The sequence below is a fragment of the Sinocyclocheilus grahami genome, unplaced genomic scaffold (assembly GCF_001515645.1).
Source record: "Sinocyclocheilus grahami isolate Dianchi unplaced genomic scaffold, SAMN03320097.WGS_v1.1 scaffold28.1, whole genome shotgun sequence".
NCBI lineage: Eukaryota > Metazoa > Chordata > Actinopteri > Cypriniformes > Cyprinidae > Sinocyclocheilus > Sinocyclocheilus grahami.
Window position 1 is genome coordinate 544,781 of NW_015505207.1, and position 26,392 is coordinate 571,172.

General features: G+C 38.4%; 2 protein-coding genes and 2 pseudogenes across 3 annotated transcripts in view; 2 read left to right on the forward strand and 2 right to left on the reverse strand.

The window, feature by feature from the left end:
- The first annotated feature begins 412 nt into the window (after positions 1-412).
- On the forward strand, positions 413-10,536 carry LOC107569906 (intraflagellar transport protein 88 homolog; annotated as a pseudogene).
- A 204-nt stretch (positions 10,537-10,740) lies between these two features.
- LOC107569186 (interleukin-17D-like) lies at positions 10,741-12,621 on the forward strand (annotated as a pseudogene).
- Positions 12,622-12,693: 72 nt separating this feature from the next.
- Positions 12,694-15,838, reverse strand: LOC107569169 (protein-lysine N-methyltransferase n6amt2-like). 2 transcript variants are annotated; one of them, XM_016255187.1, is made up of 5 exons: positions 15,662-15,838; positions 15,394-15,536; positions 15,201-15,283; positions 13,120-13,409; positions 12,694-13,002 (listed from the first exon to the last, which is right to left on the reverse strand). In XM_016255187.1, exons 2-5 carry the CDS (start codon positions 15,508-15,510, stop codon positions 12,872-12,874), a joined length of 621 nt encoding a protein of 206 aa, XP_016110673.1. In that variant the 5' UTR covers positions 15,511-15,536; positions 15,662-15,838; the 3' UTR covers positions 12,694-12,871. The 2 variants fall into 2 exon arrangements, with proteins under 2 accessions (XP_016110673.1, XP_016110667.1); XM_016255181.1 differs by having other exon boundaries at positions 15,639-15,838.
- A 270-nt stretch (positions 15,839-16,108) lies between these two features.
- Positions 16,109-26,392, reverse strand: part of LOC107569111 (exportin-4) — a 41,783-nt gene continuing 31,499 nt past the window's right edge. The window contains exons 12-23 of the mRNA XM_016255110.1: positions 26,240-26,385; positions 25,834-26,011; positions 23,482-23,641; positions 23,130-23,299; positions 21,450-21,624; positions 21,027-21,320; positions 20,765-20,945; positions 20,555-20,673; positions 20,295-20,425; positions 20,027-20,144; positions 17,232-17,324; positions 16,109-17,124 (exon numbers count right to left, since the gene is read on the reverse strand). Of these exons, the coding sequence (XP_016110596.1) occupies positions 16,927-17,124; positions 17,232-17,324; positions 20,027-20,144; positions 20,295-20,425; positions 20,555-20,673; positions 20,765-20,945; positions 21,027-21,320; positions 21,450-21,624; positions 23,130-23,299; positions 23,482-23,641; positions 25,834-26,011; positions 26,240-26,385 (1,963 nt within the window). The 3' untranslated portion in view covers positions 16,109-16,926. The remainder of the gene's footprint in view (positions 17,125-17,231; positions 17,325-20,026; positions 20,145-20,294; positions 20,426-20,554; positions 20,674-20,764; positions 20,946-21,026; positions 21,321-21,449; positions 21,625-23,129; positions 23,300-23,481; positions 23,642-25,833; positions 26,012-26,239; positions 26,386-26,392) is intronic.

Genomic DNA, 26,392 nt, shown 5'->3' on the forward strand with positions numbered 1-26,392 from the left:
TTGGATTGCAGCGCAGAAGGCGTTCATACGTACATTCAGATATGTAATGTAAAAAAAAAAACAGACACAAATATAATTTATTTTTATTAATGCTCAATAACATAAGAACATTGCCAAGGAATTACATATAATAAAACAAAGAGAGAGAAAACAAAGACACAAATATAATTAATGCCAACCAATAGCGAAACAGCATATTTTGATGGGTAGCATGATTTGACAGAACGCTGTCTCTGTATCCTAGCAACCGACGTGTTGATGAGCGTAACGTTAACGAGCTGTAACTTTAGCTGCTGTTGGGCTAACGTTACATACGTGGTTTTCGGGATATTTCAGTTTAATAATGCTATTAATTTGCACTTTTCTTTGGTAAGCAAACTGCTCTGTTAACCAGGTAAGTAAAAGATTCTCTATGGGGTTCAGGTCTGGTGAGTTTGCTGGCCAGTCAAGCACACCAACACCATGGTCATTTAACCAACTTTTGGTGCTTTTGGCAGTGTGGGCAGGTGCCAAATCCTGCTGGAAAATGAAATCAGAAGGGTGTCAATGATTGTCTTCTGGACAACTGTCAGATCAGCAGTCTTCCCCATGATTGTGTAGCCTAGTGAACCAAACTGAGAGACCATTTTGAAGGCTCAGGAAACCTTTGCAGGTGTTTTGAGTTGATTAGCTGATTGGCATGTCACCATATTCTAATTTGTTGAGATAGTGAATTGGTGTGTTTTTGTTAAATGTGAGCCAAAATCATCAAAATTAAAAGAACCAAAGACTTAAACTACTTCAGTCTGTGTGCACTGAATTGATTTAATACACAAGTTTCACAATTTGAGTTGAATTACTGAAATAAATGAACTTTTCCACGACATTCTAATTTATTGAGATGCGCCTGTAGTCATGGCAGAAGACCACCAGTAAGTTGTATTGTATCTGCTGATTAATCTAGAATGTCAGGCACACCAGTAATAATAAACATTAAATTAATTTATTAAATGTTTTTAGATGACTGCAAAATATCCTGGCACTGCAATTGGAGGACGACCGATTGGAACAGCTTATGGGGTAAGTAAAGCATATGGATTTACACTACTACATTTCTGACTGAAAATTCAAAAGCTTGCGTTAGAATGATAGCATGTTAGAATGTGCAATGTCTTATAATCAGGAAGACAGCTGTCAGGGCAGGAAAGGTGAAGGTCTCCAAGAGGTGAGAGATTATACAGTCAGAATCAGGACGGTCAAACATAACAAGCACATTTCTTGTTGACAGTATTGGATTCGTTTCATGTTTTAATGAGGGATTGTGAAGCTATTTGTCAGATGTTGGAGGTAAATTGATGCAATTTGTTTTCCTTTTTTCTCTTTATATATCTGATGTTAATATCTAGTCTCGGATGCCTGTTGGCACTGCTATGGGAGCTATGACTGGAGCTGTTCAGGTGGGACAAATCTCTTGTTTATTTGTCCTTTGTCATATGCAGTGAAATTGTATTAATCTTCTATGTTTTTGTGTGTTGTACAGGATGGTGCGGCTCGTCCCATGACTGCAGTGCGAGCAGCAGGATATTCATCATCTATAGCTAGAGGTGCTTTCACACATGAAACCCACTTACACATGTGCTGTTCAGACACATTTTACTTGAAATATACTTAACTGCTTCATAATGATATTGATTCATACGTTTTAACTCCTGAGTTGGTGAAAAATATGACAATTTCCTTCATTTTAATTGTTTGAATTTCCAGGCTCAGTGTTTGATCCCCTGGGGCAATCAAAAGGACCAGCCCCTCCATTAGAGACAAAGAATGAAGACACGTATGCATCCCTCTGCTTTCATAGTGCTTGAGAAGCCATTGACAACTAGATTTTGTTTACTAGATCCCACTTTACGTCTTTAGTTTTACTTAGAGATGGACAGCTTTTTGGTCTAATTATTTTCTTGTTTAGTCCAGAGGAGAAGATAAAGATCCTCGAAAAGAAGGTGAATGATTTGATAGAGGAGAGCTGTCTTGCTCATGCTCGTGGGGATCTTCAGCTGGTAGGTATAACTTTATAACTGCTATAAGTGATTTTAAAGAATTGTCTTTTGTATGCTAAATTAGCTTTTTTCAACAGTCTTTAGAGAGAGCCAAGGAGGCTGGCAGGAAGGCGAGGGCTTTGGTGAGACAGAACAAACAGGCACTGCAGACCACATCAATCTGGACCTGACCTACTCTGTGAGTGCATTGCTCCATGTAAAATCCATTTCTTGACTGAAAACTGAAAATTCACATGACTCTTTCATGCTTTGTTCGGGTGCTGTTTAATTTAGCAAACCAATATGCCATAATGACGTACACTGAGGCCTTGAACACCTACCAAGTCATTGTGAAGAACAAAATGTTCAATAATGCCGGTGAGCGAATTTCAAATGTGTTTTAAAATATCTCAGATTCACTCCTCTTTGATTCAAGTGTGTTTCTAACATCAGGTTTTGTGTAACTGGTTACCCTACTATAGGACGACTGAAAGTGAACATGGCAAATATCTATTTCAAGCAAAAGAGCTACACGAAGGCCATCAAATTTTACTGCATGGCTTTGGATCAGATCTCAAATGCCCACAATGCAATGAGGTCAGTACTTGTAGTTGCATGTGTTGTGTGAACTGCATAATTGTTTTGCACCATTCAGTTTATGCAGGTCTTGGGTAATTTGATGTGATTTTTCAACACGTAAAGATCTCTTATTGTATAGGATCAAGATAATGCAGAACATTGGAGTTGTGTTCATACATATGGGTCAGTACTCAGATGCCATCACATCCTTTGAGTACATCATGAGCGAGAGCCCCAACATAAAGACGGGCTTCAACCTCATCCTGTGTTACTATGCCATCGGAGACCGGGAGAGGATGAAGAAAGCTTTTCAGAAACTCATTTGTGTGCCCCTCGGTATTGATGATGATGACAAGTATATCCCTCCAAATGTGAGTGCACAATTCCTTGTTAGTCATATATTTGAACTGAATTATGTCTTATTGTTCATGGATTTTTTTTTATTTTAGGATGACTCTCATGCAAACATGGTGATTGAGGCTATAAAGAATGATAAGCTTCACCAAATGGAAAGGGAGAGGTATTATAATGTATTGAACGTTCTGTTGGATCTATAAATCTTAAGCTTTGTGTTTATTATTCTCAGAATTTTTTTCAGTATTTTTGTTTTGCTTTTCTTTCTAGGAAAGCACTTGCAGAAAAATACATTATGACCTCAGCCAAGCTTATTGCTCCAGCCATTGAGTCGTCATTTGCTGCTGGCTTTGACTGGTGAGTTATTTATACTACTTTTCATAAATTTGGGGTCAGAAATGTAAAAAAAAAAAAAAAAAAAAATTTATTCAGCAAGGATGCATTAAATTGTAAAAAATAAAAGACAAAATGCTACAAAATATTTCTGTTAAAATAAATGCTGTTCTTTTGAATTTTTCCATCAGAGAATCGTGCTGATGCTAAATGTTTCTTGAGCAGTAAATTAGCATATTTAAAAATATTTCTGAAGAATTGCTGGGCGACTGAAGACTGGAGTAATGGCTGCTGAATATTCAGCTTTTCCATCATAAGAATAAATGACATTTTTTAAATGTTTAAAATAGAAAACCGTTTTTTTACAATGTAATAATATTTTACAATATTACTGTTTTATTATATTTTTGTTTAAAATGTAGTCTTAGTGAGCAGAAGAGACTTATTTCCAAAACATTAAAAAACAATCTTACTTAGCCTAAACTTTTAAGTGGTAGTGTGTGTATTCCACAAGAGGGAGTTAAAGCGCAAGACTTGTCCATGGCATTCCCTTAACAATATTTATGTATTATTTATTTTGAATAATTAATTATAGTTCATTATTATTAGTTAAGACCATTTCTAATAGAGTAAAGTAAACCATCCATAGAGTTTGTCCTAAAGCTTAATTTGGTACTTTTTCAGGTGTGTGGACATGGTGAAGGGTTCACAATACGTGGAGCTTGCAAATGACTTGGAGATCAATAAAGCTATTATATACTTGAGACAGAGGGACTTCAAACAGGTAGATGGGTCCCTGGAGACACACTCAAATTATGTTGTTTTTGATATATTACCACAGAACAGAGCCATATTGCTCTATATCTGTGTGGAACCCTTGTTTCTGTCCTATAACACTTTCCACATTCAATGGTCCATTTTATTTTGTTTTCTTGCCTGTCCATCTGCATGACTATTGAGGCTGAGGTATGTTTGTGTTGTTGGAGAATGTGTGTGTGTGTGTGGGGCGGGGTCTTTCTGCTGTAGACCTTGTGTATATGTGTGCTGATATTGCATTCTGTTGCATTGTTTTTCTCATTTAATGTAGCAGCAAATGTAATGTGATGTAACTTAAGTATATTTAGGTATTATTCAATGATATGATAGTGAAGCATCTATCTACATTACCAATTTCCTTTAAGTCACTATAAATATGCCTAATCAATTTTGTTTCCAGGCAGTCGAGACGCTAAAGATGTTTGAGAAGAAGGACAGTTGGGTAAAAAGTGCTGCTGCCACTAATCTTTCTTTTCTTTACTTTTTGGTGAGTACATTACTATAAAGCATTGACCTCAAAGAGCTGGTGTTAATAAGGTTCTCACAGACATGCTCTTGTTTTTTTTTGCTTCCATCTGCCTATTTCTGTGTCTTCTCCGGGAAAAGGATTTTGACCAGGCTGACCGCTATGCTGAGCTGGCCATGAGCGCCGACCACTACAACCATGCTGCACTAGTGAACAAAGGCAACACAGAGTTTGTGAAGGAGGACTATGAGAAAGCAGCAGAGTTTTATAAGGAGGCTCTTCGTAATGACTCATCTTGCACTGATGCTCTCTATAACTTAGGTCTGCTATCACAAACTTGACATCCTAAGGGTTACATCACATGAGATTTACATAAATTTGTGCTTTAACATTTCTGCATTTTAGATGTTTCAGCTGAGACCAAGACGGTATATATTAATAATGTAAGCAATTTTAAAGCAGAAATCTCTGTATCCTCCTGCAGGGTTGACCTATAAGAGGCTGGGTAGACTGGAGGAAGCCCTGGACTGCTTTCTGAAACGGCACGCTATCCTCAGAAACAGTGCTCAGGTCATGTGCCAGCTGGCTAATCTGTATCCTTCCTTAAAATGTCAGTAATCAAAATTTAGATTAAATAAAAATGCTCTGTGATGGTCTTCATTTTTAGTTGATATTTTTGGGTATTCAAGTTACTCAAAGAAAGACAATTGACAGAGGTAGCATTTAAAATAATTAATGTGTTGTTTATTTCAGTCATACAGGTATTTTCCCTCAAACATTAGTGTCATTGAATGGTTGGGAGCATATTACATCGACACCCAGTTCTGTGAAAAAGCTATTCAGTACTTTGAGAGAGCTAGCCTTATTCAGTAAGTTACTAAATATTATATGAATTTATCATGAATATTCTGCATGTATCTGGAGATTTTTTTAAATAACTTTTCATGAATTTCAGACCGACACAGGTGAAGTGGCAGCTGATGGTGGCTAGCTGTTATAGAAGAAGCGGTATGAACTTGACAATAATAATACATTTAATCATAAGCTGTCATCTCAGTGCCTTCAAAATCATGATTTATATTTTTCATTTGTTTTCAGGGAATTATCAGAAGGCACTTGAGACCTACAAGGACATTCATCGGAAATTTCCTGAAAATGTTGAATGTGATGTGTTATTTTTTTCAGTTATTTTGAATTTTCTGTACCCTTCTAGAGGCTCTGAGTCTCATGTCATTTTCTGTCGGGCAGGTCTATGCTTCCTGGTCAGGCTGTCCACAGATATGTGACTAAAAGAGGTGCAGGAATATGCCACCAAATTCAAGAAAGTTGAAAAAATTAAGGAGATCAGAGAGCAGGTACACTGATTTCTCTCATGCTGTTTATATGCTGGCCTCTTTTGCTTCAGAATAGAATAGATCTTTATTGTCTTTGTTAAAAGGACCAATGAAAAAGCATTTAGCAACTCTTCAATAGCAGAATAACAATAAACATTGTGTTTCTCCTTTTACAATTGTCCTTATAATTTATATACAATGTAAATATAAATAGGTGAATATGTACAAATATATATGTGCAAATAGTTGAGTGGAAGTGAGGAGTGAACAAAAACACATAAAACTGTTTAGAGGGGTTTTTAAACCAAGTGTGGAGAGTCAATAATTAACCCATGCTTAATTATTGAGGAACAAATTGTTTGTTGGTCTGTATATGAAATATTTGAAGCTATACCTCAAAGAATAGAGCTGCAGAATATTTGACAGCATTCTGTTATTGACACACACAGAGGGTGAGATCTGGGAGGGACAGCAGTGCTCGAGGCCGCAGGGAAGGCAGCGCTGGCAGTGGTGAGTGGATAGTTTTAACTGAACCTCATCGATAACGTTTCAAATGAAATACTAGTCATTAACTGAATACATGCTTCTACTTTACTTTTTCCATCGACCTCAATCTGTAATCTGCCTCTGTTGGTAAACAGGAAATACTTCAAACCTTACACACACTCTCCCTAAGAAACCCAGTGGTATGAGTGTAATTCCCCTAATATAGTGAGTCCAGGTGGACGAGCTTAGTGGAGACTGCTAGCCCTGTGATGTGATATTTCAAAAAGAGAGTGCATGTGTCTTAGACAAGATTTAGAGATTTTAATCCAACAACTTCCCTTTAGACCTTTGGTTTATGCTTTGTTTTAATTTATAGTGTAGTAATATTGTTATTTTATTTTATTAAAAATATTATTATTTTCGTTCTTGATTTCTCTTCTGGGACATCAGATGTGGCTCTCTTGTCAGGTGATGTCCAGTTATCAGCTTCAGGCAGTGCTGGGTTCAAAGGTCATGCAGCACATTCATTTTCAAACATCAGCCTCTTTCTGCATCTCACTGCTCTCTTCTTCCAACACGTTCTTTTCGCATCTCCTAACACATTAGGAAGCGGCTCAAACCCCAAGAAGCCCAGTGGTATGATCATTCCCTGCCTCAGTAGAATAGAGCAGAATTAAGAAGAATCTACTTTAATATGAAAGGGGTTTGTTTTATAATGGATTTGATTTGGGTTCTTCATAAATTGAATGTAGTCATAATTCTTACCACTGGGGAAATTAAGAAAAGTAAAGGGCATCCATCCATTTAGAAGTTTGGGGTCAGTAAGTATTTTTCATACTTTTGAAAGAAGTCTCTTTAAGTTCACCAAGGCTGCATTCATATATATATTTTTTATCAAAACCGTTTTATGAAAAACTAAAAAAACAGTTGTGCTTCTTACTATTTTTGAGGAAAAACGTGATACATTTTTCCCAGGATTCTTTGATGAATAAAAAGTTTTGTAACATTATAAACTATATTGCCACTTTTGGTCAATTTAATGAATCATTGCTGAATAAAAAAAAAACATTCTGACCTCAAACTTCTCAAGAGTACTATAATTTTTGTACAGCCATTCAGACATGGCATATAATCACAATCATGAAATCACTCATATTGGGACAGTAATGGGACAGAACTGAATTTCTCCTTCCCAGAAAGCATTTTCTTTTCCTGATCTGCATTCTCTTTCACTTTATATTGTAAGCCTCATCTTCATTTTGTTAGTAATCTGTTATTCTCTTTTATCTCTATTATTCTGTTCATGGCTGTGCACCTGAAAGGGAGCAGCTCAAGCCCCATCAATACCCCTCCTCTGAGAGCCAGTGGTATGACTACACACACTACAGAAATAAATTAGAGGAAGAGCTCACACACTCCTCCTGTGCAACTATAAAACAAGCATGCCATTGCATTCTGCTCAAGAAAACACTGCTGCTACTGCACCCATTAGTCAGTTTTGTTACGGATGCCATTCATTCCTCACATTCTGCCCGGCAGTCATAACTAAACTCAACAACACATAATACTGTTTACCACTTTATTCACAAACAACCTTCATTGTTGTATAGCACAACCTAATTTGAAAGCCTCAGCTCTCGGCTCTCTGTCTAGCCCAGGGGTAGACAAGTTGGGTCCTAGAGAGCCGCAGTCCTGCAGAGTTCAGCTCCAACCCTAATCATACACACCTGAACAAGCTAATTAATGTCTTCAGGATTTCTAATGCTATATAGGCATTCCACTGTCTCTTCAGAGTTCTGTCTTCTTCTCTTTCCTTTCTTTTCTCTGCAGTTTCTCGCTCAGAAGCTAAGTAGTCCTGTGCTGGAGTAGGGCAGAGGTATAAACTGTATTACACTGTGCCGTTTAGATTAGGGTGACAATACCTGCCATTTTCCCAGGACGCATCCTGGCCAGGATTTCTATATTGCCTAAAACATCTAGGTTTTGGCTTTGTTCGATCGGTGTATGACATCAGAATACCGTACAGACGGTTCCTTATGCTTTCAAAATGTTCTCGAGGTATTTTGATGTCATACACCGCTCGGTCTGCACACGCAAACAAAGCCAAAACCTAGATATTTTAGGCAATATAGAAATCCTGGCCAGGACGCGTCCTGGGAAAATGGCACGTATGGTCACCCTAGTTTAGATGATCAATCCTCTAGATCAGGGATCCTCAAATCTGGCCCACGGGATCCACTTTCCTGCACCGTTTAGCTCTAACCCTAATCAAACACACCTGAGAATGCTAATCAATGTCTTCAGGGTCATTAGGAAATCACAGGTAGGTGAGTTTGATCAGGGTTGGAGCTAAACTCTGCAGCACATTGGCCCTCCAGGGTAAGATTTGAGGAACCCTGCTCTAGATGATTAAACACAAAAAAAATCATAGCTGCAAGCTTCATGGAAAACTTCAAACCCATTGCCCAGTCCATATGTCAAAATGTTGTTTTAATGCCTGTAGTTCCTTGTAATGATACAGCGTCCAAGGACATAAATTCAGTCACAGCACAATAGAGCAAACATGTGCTGTGAAAGCCCTATCTGCCAAAACCACTGTTTCCAGGGAATGTCCCGCTCTCACCGTCTGACAGAGTGTTTCCAGCACCTTCTTTCTGTTTGCAAAGCACTGAGTGCAAATAAACCAGTGAAATATTTCACAAGTACACTCCTGAACAACAGTATCCCAGTATCAGAGCGCGTGATCTTGCTGTACTCTCGTTACTGTTACTTGGCCATTTAGATGCATAAACTGATATAACATTAAAGATGTTTTTATGAATACGAACAGTAGAAGTATTCAGAGGCAGTGTTTATTTAGCTTTTTGTTTTATATGTGATAAATGTTTATTTTGATTCTGGCTTGATTCCTCAGTCAGATGTACATGATAGGATAAACTACTGTATGTCAGCAATACATTTTTCATTTGAATGCCTTTGTGTTTTGTCATTGGGACGGTTAAATATAATTACCTGCCTGCGAAACTCCGGTCTCACATCTGCCCCTCGGCGCTCTTTTCCTGTCGTCACAGCCAAGATGTGAAATGCAGCTGTGTGCCATTGTCTTTATGCAGCACAAATGCTGTCCATAATGTGAGTCATATGGTTGCAGAGTGAACTCACTTTAATTAGGATTCTAGTGTCACATAGACATTGCTTCAAGTGCAAGCTGGAGCTGTTGTTCGTCATGCTTTTTGTTTTGTTTATCAGCATTCTCTAACATTTGTTTTGTCGTAGCGTTTAAGCATGGCTTACATTGTTGATGGTGGTAAGTCAAATGCGAATGCATTTTCCTTTTTTTCCTCTTTTGTACAGAAGAATCTGACCAGACACTACTGTAAAATAACTCTCACTCCAGAGATGTTTTCAAGTTCAACGCTGGCTCTTTTGGATGTGTTTTCTCAGACAGTGGACAGAGCAACCATGGCACCAGCGCCAAGGGTGAGAGGCTTAGCGTTAAACTGAAAACTCTTCCAGGGTCCAATGAGCCGTATGAGGCCAGCACTCAGCAGGAAATAGGTAAGAAATAACATCAATCATCATTTGTGACTGATAAACAATCTAGTAAAGATTAAATTTGTGGTAGAATACTTTATTTTTCAGTACACAAACAGTAGGGCATGCCACTAGCAATACCAAGGTTCAATCCTCAGGGAATGTGTGAACTGATCAATTGTCCACTTTGCGTTCAATATAAGTTGCTTGGATAAAACCTACTGTTAAGTGTTAAATGTATGATGATAAAATGATTATTACATTTCTGTAATCATCTTACCTTTTTTTCTGGCTAGTTTATTTAATAGCTTTAATAGTTTTCTCTTTCATGTGAAGGAAAGCAAGCTTCTGTCCTGGTCTGTGCTTATTAAAGTGCATTGCTTCCATTGCATTCATCATTTTAGATGCTTCGTATGTCGATCCTTTGGGGCCTCAAATGCAGCAAGAAAACGCACTGAAGAAGATGAGTTTGCTGATGAAGAGCTGGGAGATGACTTGCTGCCTGAGGGATGTGTGCAATGGATATCAATTAAGTGGAAAATCTGATATATGTCAAGACACTAAATATATCTGTATTTTTTAGTACTGTATTTTTAGTAGTCCTAAAATACTAATTCTTTTCCAGGCATCTTATATCTCATTTCATTATGCTTTACTATATTTTGTAATAATACATAATACATTTAGGGATAATACAGTTTATTCCAAATTATTTATTTCATTCATTTTGTGCATTGTAAAGGCATCAACTTTTGTACTATCTGCATACAATGATGGTAAAGATGTAAGTGTAAATTATTAAAGTACAGTAAAGACTTTTCTTTGGTATCTAATGATTCAATCTCTTAAATATCTAAAAGGAATACAGAACATTCCAGGGGGAAAAAATCATAAAAGTGAATTCTTCACATCAGCTCAAGCAGAGCATGAGTATTATTAAGTATCAAACAGTCCGCCCAATATCTGGAGTCAAGTATCATGAGCGCATTTACGGGACGGGCGGATGAGCTGCTTTACGCAACAACTGGTGCTTCTATATGTCGGTTAAAGAGCTCTCCGGAGATTTACTTTATTATCTTTTCCAGCGATCTCTTCCTGGCAGTAAAGCGCGTTTAGACACGGTGTAATCTGAAATGCGCGGTCGGTTTGCGTCGACGCTTGTGTTGGTGTTGCGGCAGCGCACCGGGTGAACGGGGACTTAAGGTGTCCAGGAGAGCGCCGAGGACTCGCTCCTGCCTGGACTTACCGGAGGAGATTTTGGAGCAGATGTTCGGGGTTCTCAGCGCGTTTCATCACACCCTGCAGCTCGCGCCTCCAGAGCGACAGAATCTGACCTGTCAATCAGCGTCTCGCCTAGCGCGCGACAAACCGCGTACCTCTCAACTTCCTCAGCCTCTCGCCCTGGGCGTACAGGTAAGACCCCAAAACTAAGAAGACTAGGATGGGAATACTAAGCAAGTAGTTAACCATTTAGTGCTTATGAGGAAGGAATATTTAGAAAGATTTTTTGGACTAGGCGACATGAATGCAATGCAGCAATTGTACCCTAAAAATACAAACAAAAATGTTAATAATTCATACGTTAACAACAACATATCATAAAAATATAGGCTACTCGTGTACACGTTAAATCAATAACGTCAAAACTACCCCCCAAAAATCAGAAGACTTGAATATATCGGCTACCACAATTTTTTTGTTATTTCGAGCCAAAGATGGCTAAAGAAGCCTAATAACATACGGTTCGGTAAATCAGATTAATTCAATAACCGTAACGCCTGATTCACACGTGTTTTGATTAAGAATCATTCAGCCGGGAATCGATTTTGTTTCGGTCATGAAAATGATTAATTTCTAAAGAAGAACCAGATGGATTGTGTGTTCCCGACTCCAATCCTCTAAGATTTGATGTCTCGCCTATTTGTCTGCAAGAAAAAATAACTTGTTTTCATTATTATTCATCCAAGAATCTCCCATGATCCAGCGAGGTACCCTCGCTATCTCCCGGAGGCGTAGTTTGTGTAAGGGATGCCTGAGCGGACCGAGCGGGGAGGAAAGTGAGATCCTCCGCAGCACTCGTGTTCATGCAGACCGGCTCGTGCGTCGGGGGCCGTCATTCCTACACGGAGAGCTACGTGTCCGTCGCCGTGGGCTGTACTTGTGTGCCATTGCTGGAAAAAGACAGAAAAACACAGAAGAGCAAGCCAAGCGTGAAAAGAGTATCGTCTAAAAATTCCAGCACCTTTAGAAAGAATGGACTTGAACTGATCCATTTTTAGAGTTTCTGTTTGTGTCAGTTTTCTTATTTCCTTCATTTTTTCTTTTAGTTGGTGAAAGGAAAACTTGAGACAGAACTTGCTCTCACAGCTGCAGATTCTAGTCTGCAGTGCCAAGCAAAAGGAAAACGTTCTGTGCCAAAATACAAACATTTTCTAATCCAAAGTACTTTGAGAAAGCCAGTCTGCAGCATGGCGTTCGATAACCAAATACCGTTCAGATAAACACTAGAAATGCTTCTGTTAAAGGCAAACAAGGATATCATTTACAAGAAGACATATTTAGCATGACTTTGGATCAGTACTCCTAAGATTACTTTATTAAAACAATAATAACACTGATATCGCACAAGTCTAGTGTATAGTATATTTTATACAAATGCATTTCAAACATTCACTTCAAGCCCATTTTATGCATTGAAACAAAGTTAAACTGTCTGAGATTGTTTGCTTCAATTTTATGCCGGAAAGCCGGGTGTGCAATTGACAATGCAAGTCAGCCAAAGTATAATCAAAGACTGATCGCAGATCTCTGATGAAGGGCCAAATCCTCCGCTGTAATATCTGGATCCTGCTATGCACCTCTTGGAGTGAGACTATTTATTGTTCCAAATAATCATCTGCTGATGTTTAATAGGAAAAAACAATGTTCAAATGTTGTCAGATTGAAAGCCTTTTTCATGAGAGAAGGCTTGATTCATAGTTAACATAGCAGCGGAACTCATTGGCCAGATTGTGATTGTGCTTTGGTAAAAAACTGCATATCTTCAAATCCATAAGTTTCCCAGCAAGCTCCACCATAATAGCTCCTATAAGAATAAGCCAAAGGTGAACATGAACAAGACATAAAACACGAGTTCTTCGAAAAAAAAATCTGCAACATTATATATGTATATTATATATATATATATACACATTTCACTTGCCTGTGCAGAGCAGGATTTTACCCTTAGTGAGGTATTTAATGGTGAGGAGCACCTTGCTGAGACACTCTTCAGACACATACGGAGGGTCCGCGATGACAATGTCAAAGCTCTGAGGAAGCAGACCCTCAGGCAGGCACAGAGGGTTGTTGTAATCATAAAAGACAAACTCATCTCCATATGCTGCGAAACGTCGGTCAAACTCCAGCAAAACAGCAGACACACTGTCTGACCTCGTGGATTTCAACTGTTTCAGCTTCTGATACACACTTGGTGCACTTATACAAGCTACCCTACAAATCAAGAAAAAAACATTGGAGTGAGAGGGGACAGAACAGAGCAGTAATATATATTGGGGTCAGTATGATTATTTTTCAAAAAGTAATATTTTTTTCCAAAAAGAATGAAAACTTATTCAGAAAGGATATATTAAAAGGATAAAAAGTGAGAGAAATCTTTTGTAACGACGTAAAAGTCTTTACCATTTTAAATAAATGCCATTCTTTTGAATGTTATGTTCATCAAGAAGTATCATGGTTTGCACAGCTGTTTTCAACCTTGATAATAAATGTTTCTTGAGCACCAAATCAGCATATTAGAATGATTTCTGAAGGATCACGTGACACTGAAGACTGGAGTAATGACTGCTGAAAATTCTGCTTTGCCATCAAAGAAATCAACAAAAATGTTATTATATTATTAGAAAATTATATTCAAATAGAAAACAGCTATTTCAAATTGTCAAAATAATTGTAAGACACTTCTTTTAAAATCATAAAAAACACAAACTTTTAAATGGTAATGTATGTATATAGAAGTACATTTAACATTTTAAATGTTTGGTCATTTAGTTAACCAATATACAGCACGATCAGTGATGCACAACTACACTGTAAAAAATGACCGTGAATTTAACGGTAAAAGACTGTAAAAATGCTACAGTAAAAACCTGTTAAATGGTTAACGGTAAATTCCCCTACTATATACGGTGAAAAACTGTATTGGACATTAATTTTACGGTAGTATACCGCTTTTGGAAGTGAAAAAGACCAGTGAATCATTTACAGTGAATAACCGTAAATTGACATTCCCAGAATTCCCTGCGTTACATTTCAAATTTGATGTTTTTTTGTTGAAATAACGGTTTCTTCTTAGTTTTTTCTTATCAGTTTTATATATCAGGGTTGTGTGTTACACCTAATGTTGTTAAATGAATGTTATTGCATTATTTAAGTTACCATGATGGTGTTTAGTGTTTGTGTGAATGACACTGTGCACCTTCTATATATGTTAAAATTTAAAAGCTGCTTGTGATGGGCTTTGGTTCATTTGGTGAACCTGCATTTGGTGGTTATCAGTGTATTACAAAGGTACAAAACAGATTTCAGTACTTCAATAGGTTGGTATATTAACATTATATCAGTTAATGAAATGACGGTATTTAACTGTAAATTTAAGTTAAAACCGTAAAACCTAAAAGGTTGCTACCGTCTTTTTTATGGTAAAATTCCGGCAACCACAGCTACCAGTTTTTTACCGTAAATTTTACGGAATTTTTTTTACAGTGTAGTCACACTTTAGTTAAATTTGGTGTTTTGAATCCAAAAAATACTTGTGTGACTCCTGTAGAAGGTCAAGCTGTCAAATTTCACAATAATGTTTATACAAGATATTCTACACGCCAGGAAAAAATATTTGAGTGAGAGGGGAAACATAATGGAGCAGTAATTTATACTGGGGTCGGTAAGTTTTTTTTTTTTCCAAAAAAGAATGAAAGGAGTAGTATTTCCCCACTCAATGAGATATAAGAACAATTACATGTAAATGAGTTTTTCCCATATGCCTACGATCGACGTGTTTTAATGAATTGGTTGAGTGAATGTTTGCGCTCACAGCACAATAAAAAAAACACACACACACACACACACACAGTTGTCGCCTCCTACTGGTGGTGTATTGACCTCTGGTAAAGACCATTAAACGAATCAACGGTAGTGAACAACCATCCCTACTCACCTTCTGTTCTACACAAGCCAAAACAATCGGTCTAATGTCAAATCTGGCCACAGGCGCGTGAGACCAACCTCCCATGTTCTCCAGCCTGCTGCATGACTTCCTCTGCTAACCGTACAGCCGTGTCTTCACTGTACCAGAACTGACTCGTGCGCTGATCACACAAACACACGAGCTGGTTACTGATCTGATACATAGCCCACTTGTGTATAACAAATAGTCAACAAATCACCACGCACGACCCTTCTAATGCATGTACTGTACCCAGTCTTCCTCTACAGCACCAACGCAGAACTTGTCGGTCTTGGAGTTTTGTTCCAGTCCCGTCCTTCCACTCTCGGCGTAAACTCCTGCAGCGCTGCGAGAGTCGCGGCACATCATCGTCGCGGTCACTCATGATAACAGATCTTCATAAAGTGAAAAGGGAACGCGTAAACATTCAGCGTTAAACGCTCATTCAAACACGATGCTAACGGTCGCAAAACATACTTAATACAAACGTAACTTACGTTTCAACCAGTCGTACACTTACCTAACCAATGAACGACGCCGTTACAGTGTGTATACTTAAGCAGTAACTTACAAACTTCCAACAGAGGACCAGAACAGCTTCACACGTGTTTGCAGTACGGTGGCCGAGCGAGTACAATCGCACTAAGTACTAACGCGAACACACGCGCATATTTCCAGACCAGATATTTCATCAAGACAGACATAATATTGAAAATATAGACCAAGAAAGACCACTCACTTTTTATAGCAAGTTTATATACACTTTACAGATCATTTCAGGCATTCCAAAATAACAATTAGTGCTTTGAACAATGGAAATAAAGACTATCAAATGCCCTGAATAAAACGGCTGACATCCCTCGATCATAATTTTTGGTATTTTATTGCTACAGCAACGTCGACTGTTCCACAATTCTGAGTTTGTGTGCGCGTGCTAGTGTAAGTGGAACACTTGAAGTTATTTTTGAAGAACAAAACCTCATTGGGAACATCAGGCGATTGTGTGAATAATGTCCATCATAATTCAACAGACCTGTATTTTTGTCGAGAAAGCTTTCAGTGATACTGCTGCGATCAGGGCATGGCAATGGCAAACAGTAAAACTACAATCGTTCAAATCATTCAGAAAGAAAAATTCAAACTAGCCCCTTGTCCTCCTGGTGAAGTTGTATAACAATTAAAAAAAAAATCTGAAAGTTCCATCAACTATAATCTTATAAAAACCTTTCAGGCCTTTTAAACACTTTTTTTTGAAAATATATATACAACCTTGAACACAAAAGTGATTTAGTTTTCCAAAAGGGCCTTCCTGCAATTAAAGTTTCATTGGGAAAGGCTTTTTCATTATCAAGGCAACCACAGCTCACAATCCTAGTTACCGTGATAGCAGTACGACACGGTTTTATTTGTCGCTGTAGACACAGCTGGATCCAAGCCGTGAGAAACCACATACAAAGGCACTCGAGGAGAAGCGTCTGCAAAAGACTTGTGTGTTTGTGTCTAAAAGGGGCAGGAAGGGGTCAGTTTTCAGAAAGATTACCCCTCTGCATTTCATAAACGTTCATCTGAGGAGCTCTCAGTGGCAAAGTAAACAATGGTCAGATCAGACTGAGACGATCGCGACCGGCCGTCCCCTCACGGCCTTCGGCAGCCTCTCTCTGCTCTCTGTCTGAATGCCCAGAGGCGTCTCAGCATCTCCATGGTTTGGCATGGTGAAAGGCTTCTCTGAGCGGTAGAGGGGGTGGAGAGGGGAAGCTGTTGTTGACAGTTGCTGGAGGAAGTGGCTTATTTGACACACAGAAGCCCCCCCACATTGGCAACAAACTCCTCCAGGCTCTTCAGGAAGGCCACCTTCTGCTTGCGGTCCATGGTTGGAGGCGTGCTGCTGGCAGTGAGGCTGTTAAACGCGTCTGCCAGCCGCTGGTAGATCACAGCGTCCCTCTGATTGGAGAGCAGCGTCTCCACCAGCTCTAAATACTCCACCTGAGACAAACACCATATCACTTATCAAACACCACATCGACCACTAATGCATCACAAGATCATGCATGTCATTCAGTTCAAATTCATATTGTAAGCATAAAACGTACCTGGTGAAGGCACACTAGTGTATAGAGCGCTTCTCCAGCTGCTACGGTCATCTCAGTGTTGTGCTTCTGGAGCACAAGCATGTCAAACACCAGCTATGCAGGAAGAGAGAGTGACAGAGAAATCTATATTTTTAAATCAACATTTTATACATGTGTATTAATCTCAGACAATTACATATTACAATGAAGGTTAGTGACATTAGTACGTTTGACCATTCTGAGATCACTGACATCAGCCAATAGCTCTCAATTAATCAATTGACAAGAAATAATACTGACATATTTGTCATCCCTTTTATGCAAGTTCATATCTACTGAATATGGATGCCCGTTCCCGCCACTTAATAAATAAAAAAAAGGTAATTGCGACAATCTCACAATTCTGACTTTTTTCTCGCAATTACAAATTAACATCTAGCAACTTTTTTTCTCAGAATTGTAAGATACAAACATACAATTGCGAGCTAGTCAGAATTGTGAGATATAAACTCGCAATTCTGAGAACATAATCAGTAATTTTTCTGAGAAAAAAAAGTCAGAATTGTGAAATAAGTCGCAATTACCCTTTTTTTTTTTATTCAGTGGCGGAAACGGGCTTCATAACTGACAGCCTTGTCAAAAGAAAAAACTTTTTTTTTTGTGAATTTTGAGTAAATATGATGTAAAACGTGTTTACCTTTTTCGTGCTGAGAGGCATTTAAATGTTCTCTTTTGTCATTGTATTATGCACTCTGTTCAAAAGTTTGGGGTCGGTAAGATTTTTGTTTTTGAAAGAAATTATTTTTATTCAGCAATTTGATTGATCAAAAGTGACAGTAAAAGACATTTTTAAATTTTCAAAAAATGCTGAACGTTCTATTCATCAAAGAATCCTGAAAATACATCACAGTTTCCACAAAAATATTAAGCCGCATTTTCAGGATTGATAAAATAAATGTTTCTTGAGTGCCAAATCAGCATATTAGAATATTTCTGTTTGACTGTTTGAGTTATGACTGCTAAATTTCTATTTGAAATATAATATATTAAAATAGAAAATCACATTTTAAAGGGGTCATATGATGCGCTTTAAATTTTTCCTTTCTCTTTGGAGTGTTACAAGCTCTTGGTGCATAAAAAAGATCTGTAAAGTTGCAAAGACTAAAGTCTCAAATCCAAAGAGATATTCTTTATAAAAGTTAAGAGTCAACCACGCCTACCTAAATAGCCTCGTTCTAACACGCTTCCACATGTCTACATTACGATGTGGGAAGATTTGCATAACGCCGCCCAAATGTTCAGCAAAGAAAGAAGGCGTAACTTTTATTCTCACTGTTGCCGCTGCTGCCATGTTGTGGAGACGCTGTGTGTTTCATTGTGAAAGCGAAACTACTTTGTTTGGTCTTCCAAAAGAGGATACAACTAGAAATCAGTGGTTAAGTTGTATTTACAGCACTGTTCCAGAACAGTTCAACCCAAATATTCAGATGTGTGCAGCACATTTTATGAAGGATGAGGACTGTTTCCTGAACCAGTAGCCTAATGCGTCTGTGGCACAAAGGCTGTTTCTATAAAGTTGGGCAGTTCCAACTTTGCAAGGACAGTCTGGCGCTTGTAACTCACAGCCTGCAAGTATGTTTTTTTATATTTAATCATTTGCCACTGATGATTCAAATGCGAGTTTTGAGCAGTGTAGATTAGGACTTGTTGTTTGTCATTTCTCTGATCACAAATGCAGACATGGTTTTATGTTTACACAGTGCGATACGCAACGCAACGCGTAAAAAGACAGTAGAAGTCATTATAATCAGTAATTATGTCCCCACTGGATGCAACAAATGCCTCGTTTGTAATGGGTTTTAATAGTTTTGTCTCGTTGCGCCGAACACACGGCACCACAGTATGGTAGGGGCTTAACATTTCCGTCACATGCTTGAGGTATTCAGCCAATCACAACGCACTGGATAGCTGGCCAATCAGCGAATACCTCGCTTTTTCAGACCGATGAGCTTTGTAAAAATCGACGCGTTTCAGAAAGGCGGTGCATAGAGGAGCAACCATAATATACAGTATGTGGAAAATAATGTGTTTTTGAACCTTAAACCGCATAAACACATTTCATTACACCAAATACACAAAATAATGTTCTTTTTAGCAACATCATATGACCCCTTTAAATTGTAACAATATTTTCCAATATCACTGTTTTACTGTATTTTTGATCAAATAAATGCAGCCTTGGTGAGCAGAAGTGACTTCTTTCAAACATGCAACAAATGCCTCGTTTGTAATGGGTTTTAAATAGTTTTGTCTCGTTGCGCCGAACACACGGCACCACAGTATGGTAGGGGCTTAACATTTCCGTCACATGCTTGAGGTATTCAGCCAATCACAACGCACTGGATAGCTGGCCAATCAGCGAATACCTCGCTTTTTCAGACCGATGAGCTTTGTAAAAATCGACGCGTTTCAGAAAGGCGGTGCATAGAGGAGCAACCATAATATACAGTATGTGGAAAATAATGTGTTTTTGAACCTTAAACCGCATAAACACATTTCATTACACCAAATACACAAAATAATGTTCTTTTTAGCAACATCATATGACCCCTTTAAATTGTAACAATATTTTCCAATATCACTGTTTTACTGTATTTTTGATCAAATAAATGCAGCCTTGGTGAGCAGAAGTGACTTCTTTCAAACAACCATAACCTTACCAGGCCCAAAATTTTGAACTTTTTCGAATGGCTACAGATGTCGCCTGTTAAAAACCCACAACAGTTGACCACTGGTTTAAACATCATGTGACTCACTTTAAGGAAATGTCGTGTGGCAATAAACAGGGGTGTGTCCTTTTCCTGTGTCTTGGCGCACTGCTCAGCCAATGGGGACAGAGCCTCCAGACAAAGCTGACTGATCTCTGAGCTCATCCTGCAGTGTGTTAAGGAAAAACACTAGGCCATACCCACCATAATTCAACAACAAAAACTCTCAACAAGGAAATCAAACACAATATGCTTAGCAAGCACATACTTTAAATAACGTTACTCTCTTCTGTATACCCAAAAACAGCAAGGATACGAGGTCATACCAAGCTCCAGGGAGCACATGAGACTTTTGAAGAGCTCCTCAGGCAGCTGAGGGATCTTCTCTGGGAAAATCTCACAGATGAAGGTGATGAGCTTATAATACTGGTTACACAGAGAAGGGAACTGGGTACAAGAGAAAGAAAGAAAGATAGTTTCAATATTATACCACACCTTTTTCTTTTCAGCATCAGAGTTTGCTGTCAACTGATGTAAGAACATCTTCAATTAATCATTTTTCAAATTACATTTTACCTTAAGCAAGTCCTGAGACATGAGGGGCAACACAATATTCACCCCATACAGCACAACATCAGCAGCTGATACGGCCCGTCCAGCGCCAGAGCTCTGCTCCTGCCCGCGAAACACCTCATCTGCACAAAAAACACGGTTCCTCCTCATCTCTCAAGTAAACGCTCACAAGCTATGATGCAAATGACGGGAATCATGAATGAACGCTCATACCAGTGTCACTGAAGTCAATGAACTCTTTGGAGAGCAGGTTGGTGAGGAGCTCCATGATGAGCAGAAGGTCCTGGTACTGGTCCTCCTCTGCGGCTACATCTAGTCTCTTGCGACCCAAATTGTTCTTGGAGTAAACCTGCAGCAGCGTCAAGCACACCTCGTACAGTTTCATAGACTTGGTCTGTGGAGACAGAGATGTGGTGCATTGAAAAACATATTCAGGATGCGCACATCAAAATCAATGCAAGCGCTAATGTCTCACTTCGCCCAAGTAGCAGATTTGTTTGTGGGCCACTTCCACAAACACCTCTATGATGAGGTTGACCGTTTCTGGTGAGTTTCTGTAGACCTCCATGAGGCCGATGCAGCTGGACAGGAAGTCCATGAGGAAGCTGAAGAGAGATGCCACATTGTCGATCTGCGTTGCTTCGGCGATGCCGCACAGAGCTTCCAGAGTGGCAACGATCTCCTGCTTCACGGCTTCCTCTTGACAGATCTGGGCGAAGTTCTCCTGGTTAATAAGGTTGAGGAAGCGCTGCTGGAGTGGATGCAGTACCTGCAATGCAGAGAGAGAGAGAGAGAGAGACAATGAGTTACGAGGCCATGCTTCACAAACTGCATTGTGTTCTCATTAGCAATAATGCTTGATCTTCCAAATATATGTCTATAATAATTGTCTCCTCACCTCGGCCCAGTATTGCTGTTTGGTATCAGAATCCATATGAGCAAAGCCGCCCAGGACCAGGGCTTTCATTAGAGTCCGCTGGACTGTGCTGGACAGCATATGTAAGGGAGGGCTGCGACTGGCAAACTGCTTGGCCAAATTCCACCAGTTCTCACACTGCACAACTATATTCGCCCTGAACCGTCAGAGGAAAGAGTTGAGAAACACAAATGAACAAGCCTCATATCACATTTTACTGAAAGGTTAATGGAATAGTTCAACCAAGAAATCATCTTTCAATAAATCACTCATGACATTTCAGACCTGTATAACATTCAAATGTGTTGCACCACTATTATTTGTGAGAGATGCAAGAGTTTGAATTTGCCAAGTTTGAACATGCACATAAACTACAGTCCAAATGTTTGGGGTCAGTAAGATTTTTGTGTTTTAAACTTACTGTTATTCAGGATGCATTAAATTGATCAAATATGGCAAAAAATATATATTAAGAGGAACAACTGATTTCAACCTTGATAATAAATGTTTCTTGAGCATCAAATTATCATATTAGAATGATGTGACACTGAAGACTGGAGTAATGATGCTGAAAATTCAGCTTCGCCATTACAGGAATAAATTACATTTAAAATATATTAAAATAGAAAACATTGTAAACATTTTAAATGGTAAAAATTTTTTTTTTTAAAACAATATTACTATTTTTACTGTATATTGTTTTTTTTTAAATTTATTTTTATTTTTTTTTACTTTTTTAATATTTACTGGGCCTTTTCAAAAACATTACAAAAATTCTACTGCCCCAAACATTTGATTTGTAGTGTATGTGATTTAAGAGTTACAGTGGAAGAAATGATTGCTTTTCAGTAAATGACTTTAACCGATATTTCAGCCAAAAATTTAAAATCTGTCATCACTTATTCACCCTCAAGTTGTTCCAAACCTGTATGAATCTACTGAATATAAAATAAGATATTTTGAAGAATTTGTAACTAAACAGTTTCTTGTTGCTTTACCTATATACCTCAAAATATCTTTTGTGTTCAACAGAAGAAGAAAAAAGGTTTACAGATTTGGTACAACTTGAGGGTGAGTATATGACGACCGAATTTTCATTTTTAGGTGAACTATCCCTTTAAATATCAGTCTATTCCTTACACAAAGCAATCACATGACTTTAGAAGAATGTGAAGTAGTTGCGTCATAACTATCACTTTCATGGTGCTTTTTTGTGCTTGACATTGCCTAATCATTATATGCTTTGATTTGATGGAAAAAACAGCATTCTTTATAAATAAAAAAAATTTAAAAATAAAAAACTTTATGAATGGACTTAAGAGTTCGCAAATGCCAGAAACTACTCCTTAATCCAATATTTCTTTCTAAAAAGATTTGCATTGATACACAGTGTCATTTACTGTTAATTTACATTTATTCATGTAGCATTATGCAATCTTAAATTAAGAAATCACTTTGCAATGCAATAGCACAACTCCACCAGCAGGCGGAGCACATTAAAAGCATTTGGTCTTGTATCAACTGACAGTATATGAAGACATCAGCACAGACCACTGGCCTCCTTGTGCCTGTCAGTGAGCAGCTGCCCTGCAGGGCGTTAGGCTCAATACTTAGCCCTCATTGATGCCCACATACGCATTACTCCAGCAAGCAGACACAAACCTCTCTCTCTTCTCCACCAGAGTCACCAGCAGCTCCACAGTGTCATTAGCCAGCTCTGGCTCAGAGCTCCACACCGACAGATTATTAATCACTTTCTCCAACAGATATCCCACAATCCACTGCGCTCCCTCCGTGTCGGCTCCAAATGCTGTGCTGAGAGGCATACTGATCTGAGGGAGAGAAGTAAAAGACCAAAGACAAACACTCAGAGGAAGAGTCAGAAGTAATAAAGCGTCACATAAAAATGTCTAGGTTCGGTTCCAGGAATTTGTGTGATTTTTGAAAAGAGCCAAAACAGAAACAAACTGAAGGCTTCATTCAGACATCATGCCTGCTCATTTTGGCAACTCACTTGGCCGTAGAGTTTCTCGTCCACCAACAGGTATGTCTTGGCCCAGCGCCGAAGAAACCAGACAATGTCTTTGCCCATCTGAGGACTCAGGAGCTCAGTCAGGCTCGCTCGTGTAGCTCGAGACTCCACCTCTGAGGTTCTCAGCACCGCCGATAACAACCTGTGACAGAGAGATACAGAGAAATGGAAGTGCAGTCTAGCTGCATATATATGAGGCAACATCCTGTCAGCAGAACAATCTGAAATAGAATTTGACAGTCTGTTGTTTACAGGAAAATGCAGAGAAAAGAAAAACAAGGGTGAGAAATGGCTGGGATGGAAGAGAGTTCATGGCGGTTCTGTCTAGATGCACTGAGACTCAACAAAGGCCCACAATAACAAAAGCTATCATTCCTTCACACCTCCACACCTCCACTGGTAAAGAAAGAGGACACAAGAAAAGGATTACAGCAGCTTACTATCCTGGAAGAGCGATATCCCACGCGCCCCGCGGAGTGCAGCACCATTAAATGTTTCACATTGTTTGTAAAGATAAAACCTCACTGACATTTCGGAGCTGTGGTGTCAGTGACTGTTATTGGGAAACACAATCCCTTGGCCCACTGTCTTTCCAAATCCTCTACAGTCTGCCCGCTTTCCCCCACCCATCACCAGCCTACTGTCTCTCTAAATCCTTTGACCTCCACATCGCCACCATTCACATTCTCCATCCCTCCCACACCCCATCATCTCAGCGTCCTTCCAGTCTTTCAATCCTCACCTCGATCCCATTCCAGTTTTGGAATAACACCATCCATTAAGCCCAAATCAGATTACAGGCAGATTTTTGCAGACAATACCCCTACTACAACAACAACAAAACAACATGTATTTATTTATATTTCTAATATTAATATTTATTATAATATAAATAGTATTAATATATAACTACAATTATTATTAGCAGTAATGTTACAACTATAATAATAATAATAAAAATTACAACAACAATAATAAGTACGTTAAATATATATTTTATTTGCTATATAAAATAATTTATTGTTTATTTTATTTATTTATTATTACTGTTTAAAAATGTTATAACAATATTAATATTTGTGTTAATAATTATTTATTGTTAATATTTATATAATAATAATAATAGTAATAAGAACAGCATGTATAATTTTTTATGACTTTTATTAATATTTCTTATAACATAAATAGTATTAATATATTACTACTATTATTAACAGTAATAGTATGTTACTACTACTACTACTACACTACTACTACTAATAATATGCACTTTAAAAATTAAAATAATATATTAATATATCATTTTTATTTGTGATATAAAAAAATGTATTGGTTATTTTCATTACAGTTTAAAAATATTATAAAATAATATTAATATTTTATTATAATTATTATTTGTTAATATGTATATAATAATAAAAAATACAACAATGTTGCATGTAGACCTAAAAAAGAAAATAACTGTTGAAAATAGAAACTAAAAATCAATCAACTTGGAAATAGCTTCTGAACACACGTACGACTCCGGGCCCCTAGTGCTCCCCTCTGACCCTGGGCTCTGAGCAGCACCTGGCCTGGTTCTAATTGAATAATGTGTGGGGAGTGGTGCTGGCGCCGGGGCTGGGGCCACTTGAGGGCTGCTGTTCGCGTGGCAGGCCTAGTTGGGCGCGTGGCCAGGGCATTCCCCGCTGGGCAAACGAACTGCAGATCAAAAGGCCTGTGCTACACCACGCCTGCTCTCTCCAGCAGCAATTCTGAGTGATACATTTTAAACAAGTCATTGTTCCTGTAGGCAGAATGATCAGCACCTGGCTGCTTAATCTGCTCGCAAGCTGATCATTACCACTACATCTGGAAAAAGGCATTTATCAGACAACCAGGTGTCAAAAAGATACACTAGCGATCAAATTTTTACGATCGGCAGGATTTTTGAAAAAATCTCTTTTGATCAAGAATGCTGCATTTATTGGATAAAAAATACAGTGAAAACAGTAATATTGAGAAATATTTATTTGAATAACACTTTTCTATTTTAATAAATCTTAAAATGTAATTTATTCCTGTGATGACAAAGCTGAATTTTCAGTCTCCGAAACCATCTAGTGCCACCATCACATTTAATGTCTGTTTCGTTTAAAAGTTATTCACAGAAATAATCTGATAATTATATTTCAAGCCAAATTCAACTATGAAAACTGGATAATAATGCATGAAAAATGTAAATGAAAAACAAAATCATATCATAATTCCCACAGCTACTATCAACCGATAAACTGGAATCTTCTTTACAGAGTAATGACACACTGACACATGTATACTGTGAGGTCCCTCTACCTGATAACCGAGTCTGTCCTGTTGCATCCAGGGATGGAGGTGGCCTTCTCTCCAGGAGAGCCGAGCAGCTGCAGTGTAGTGTTGATATCCACCTCAGTCGAGTGTTTGATAGAGTACTCCATCACTTCTGATGGTATCAATGGTGTTTCACCCTGAGGGTCATCAGCCAAGAGGTAACCTGTTAAAACACCAAATACTTCAATACAACGACAAAAAGCAACTTGACTGAGTGGAGAAATGCAAATAGTCAAAAATAAAGTCCAGTTGCATATGAATTACACATAATGACCTCGATGAATTGAAATCTCCACAGACATACGAGGTTAAACATGCTACTCACATTTGTGAGCGAAAATTATGAGGTGAGTAAACGATGACAGAATGTCCCTTTAAGAATGACACAGACCTGACACTAATATGAGCCAATGAATGTCTTCGTAAAGGTCATCTAGAACTTTCCGTTCCACCGTCCCCGGGTCTGCAGAGGCCATGAGGTGCTGTTGGTGTCTCTGGAGCTGCCCGTGAAGCCGTGTGACTCGGTCTTCCAACAAACTGAAGA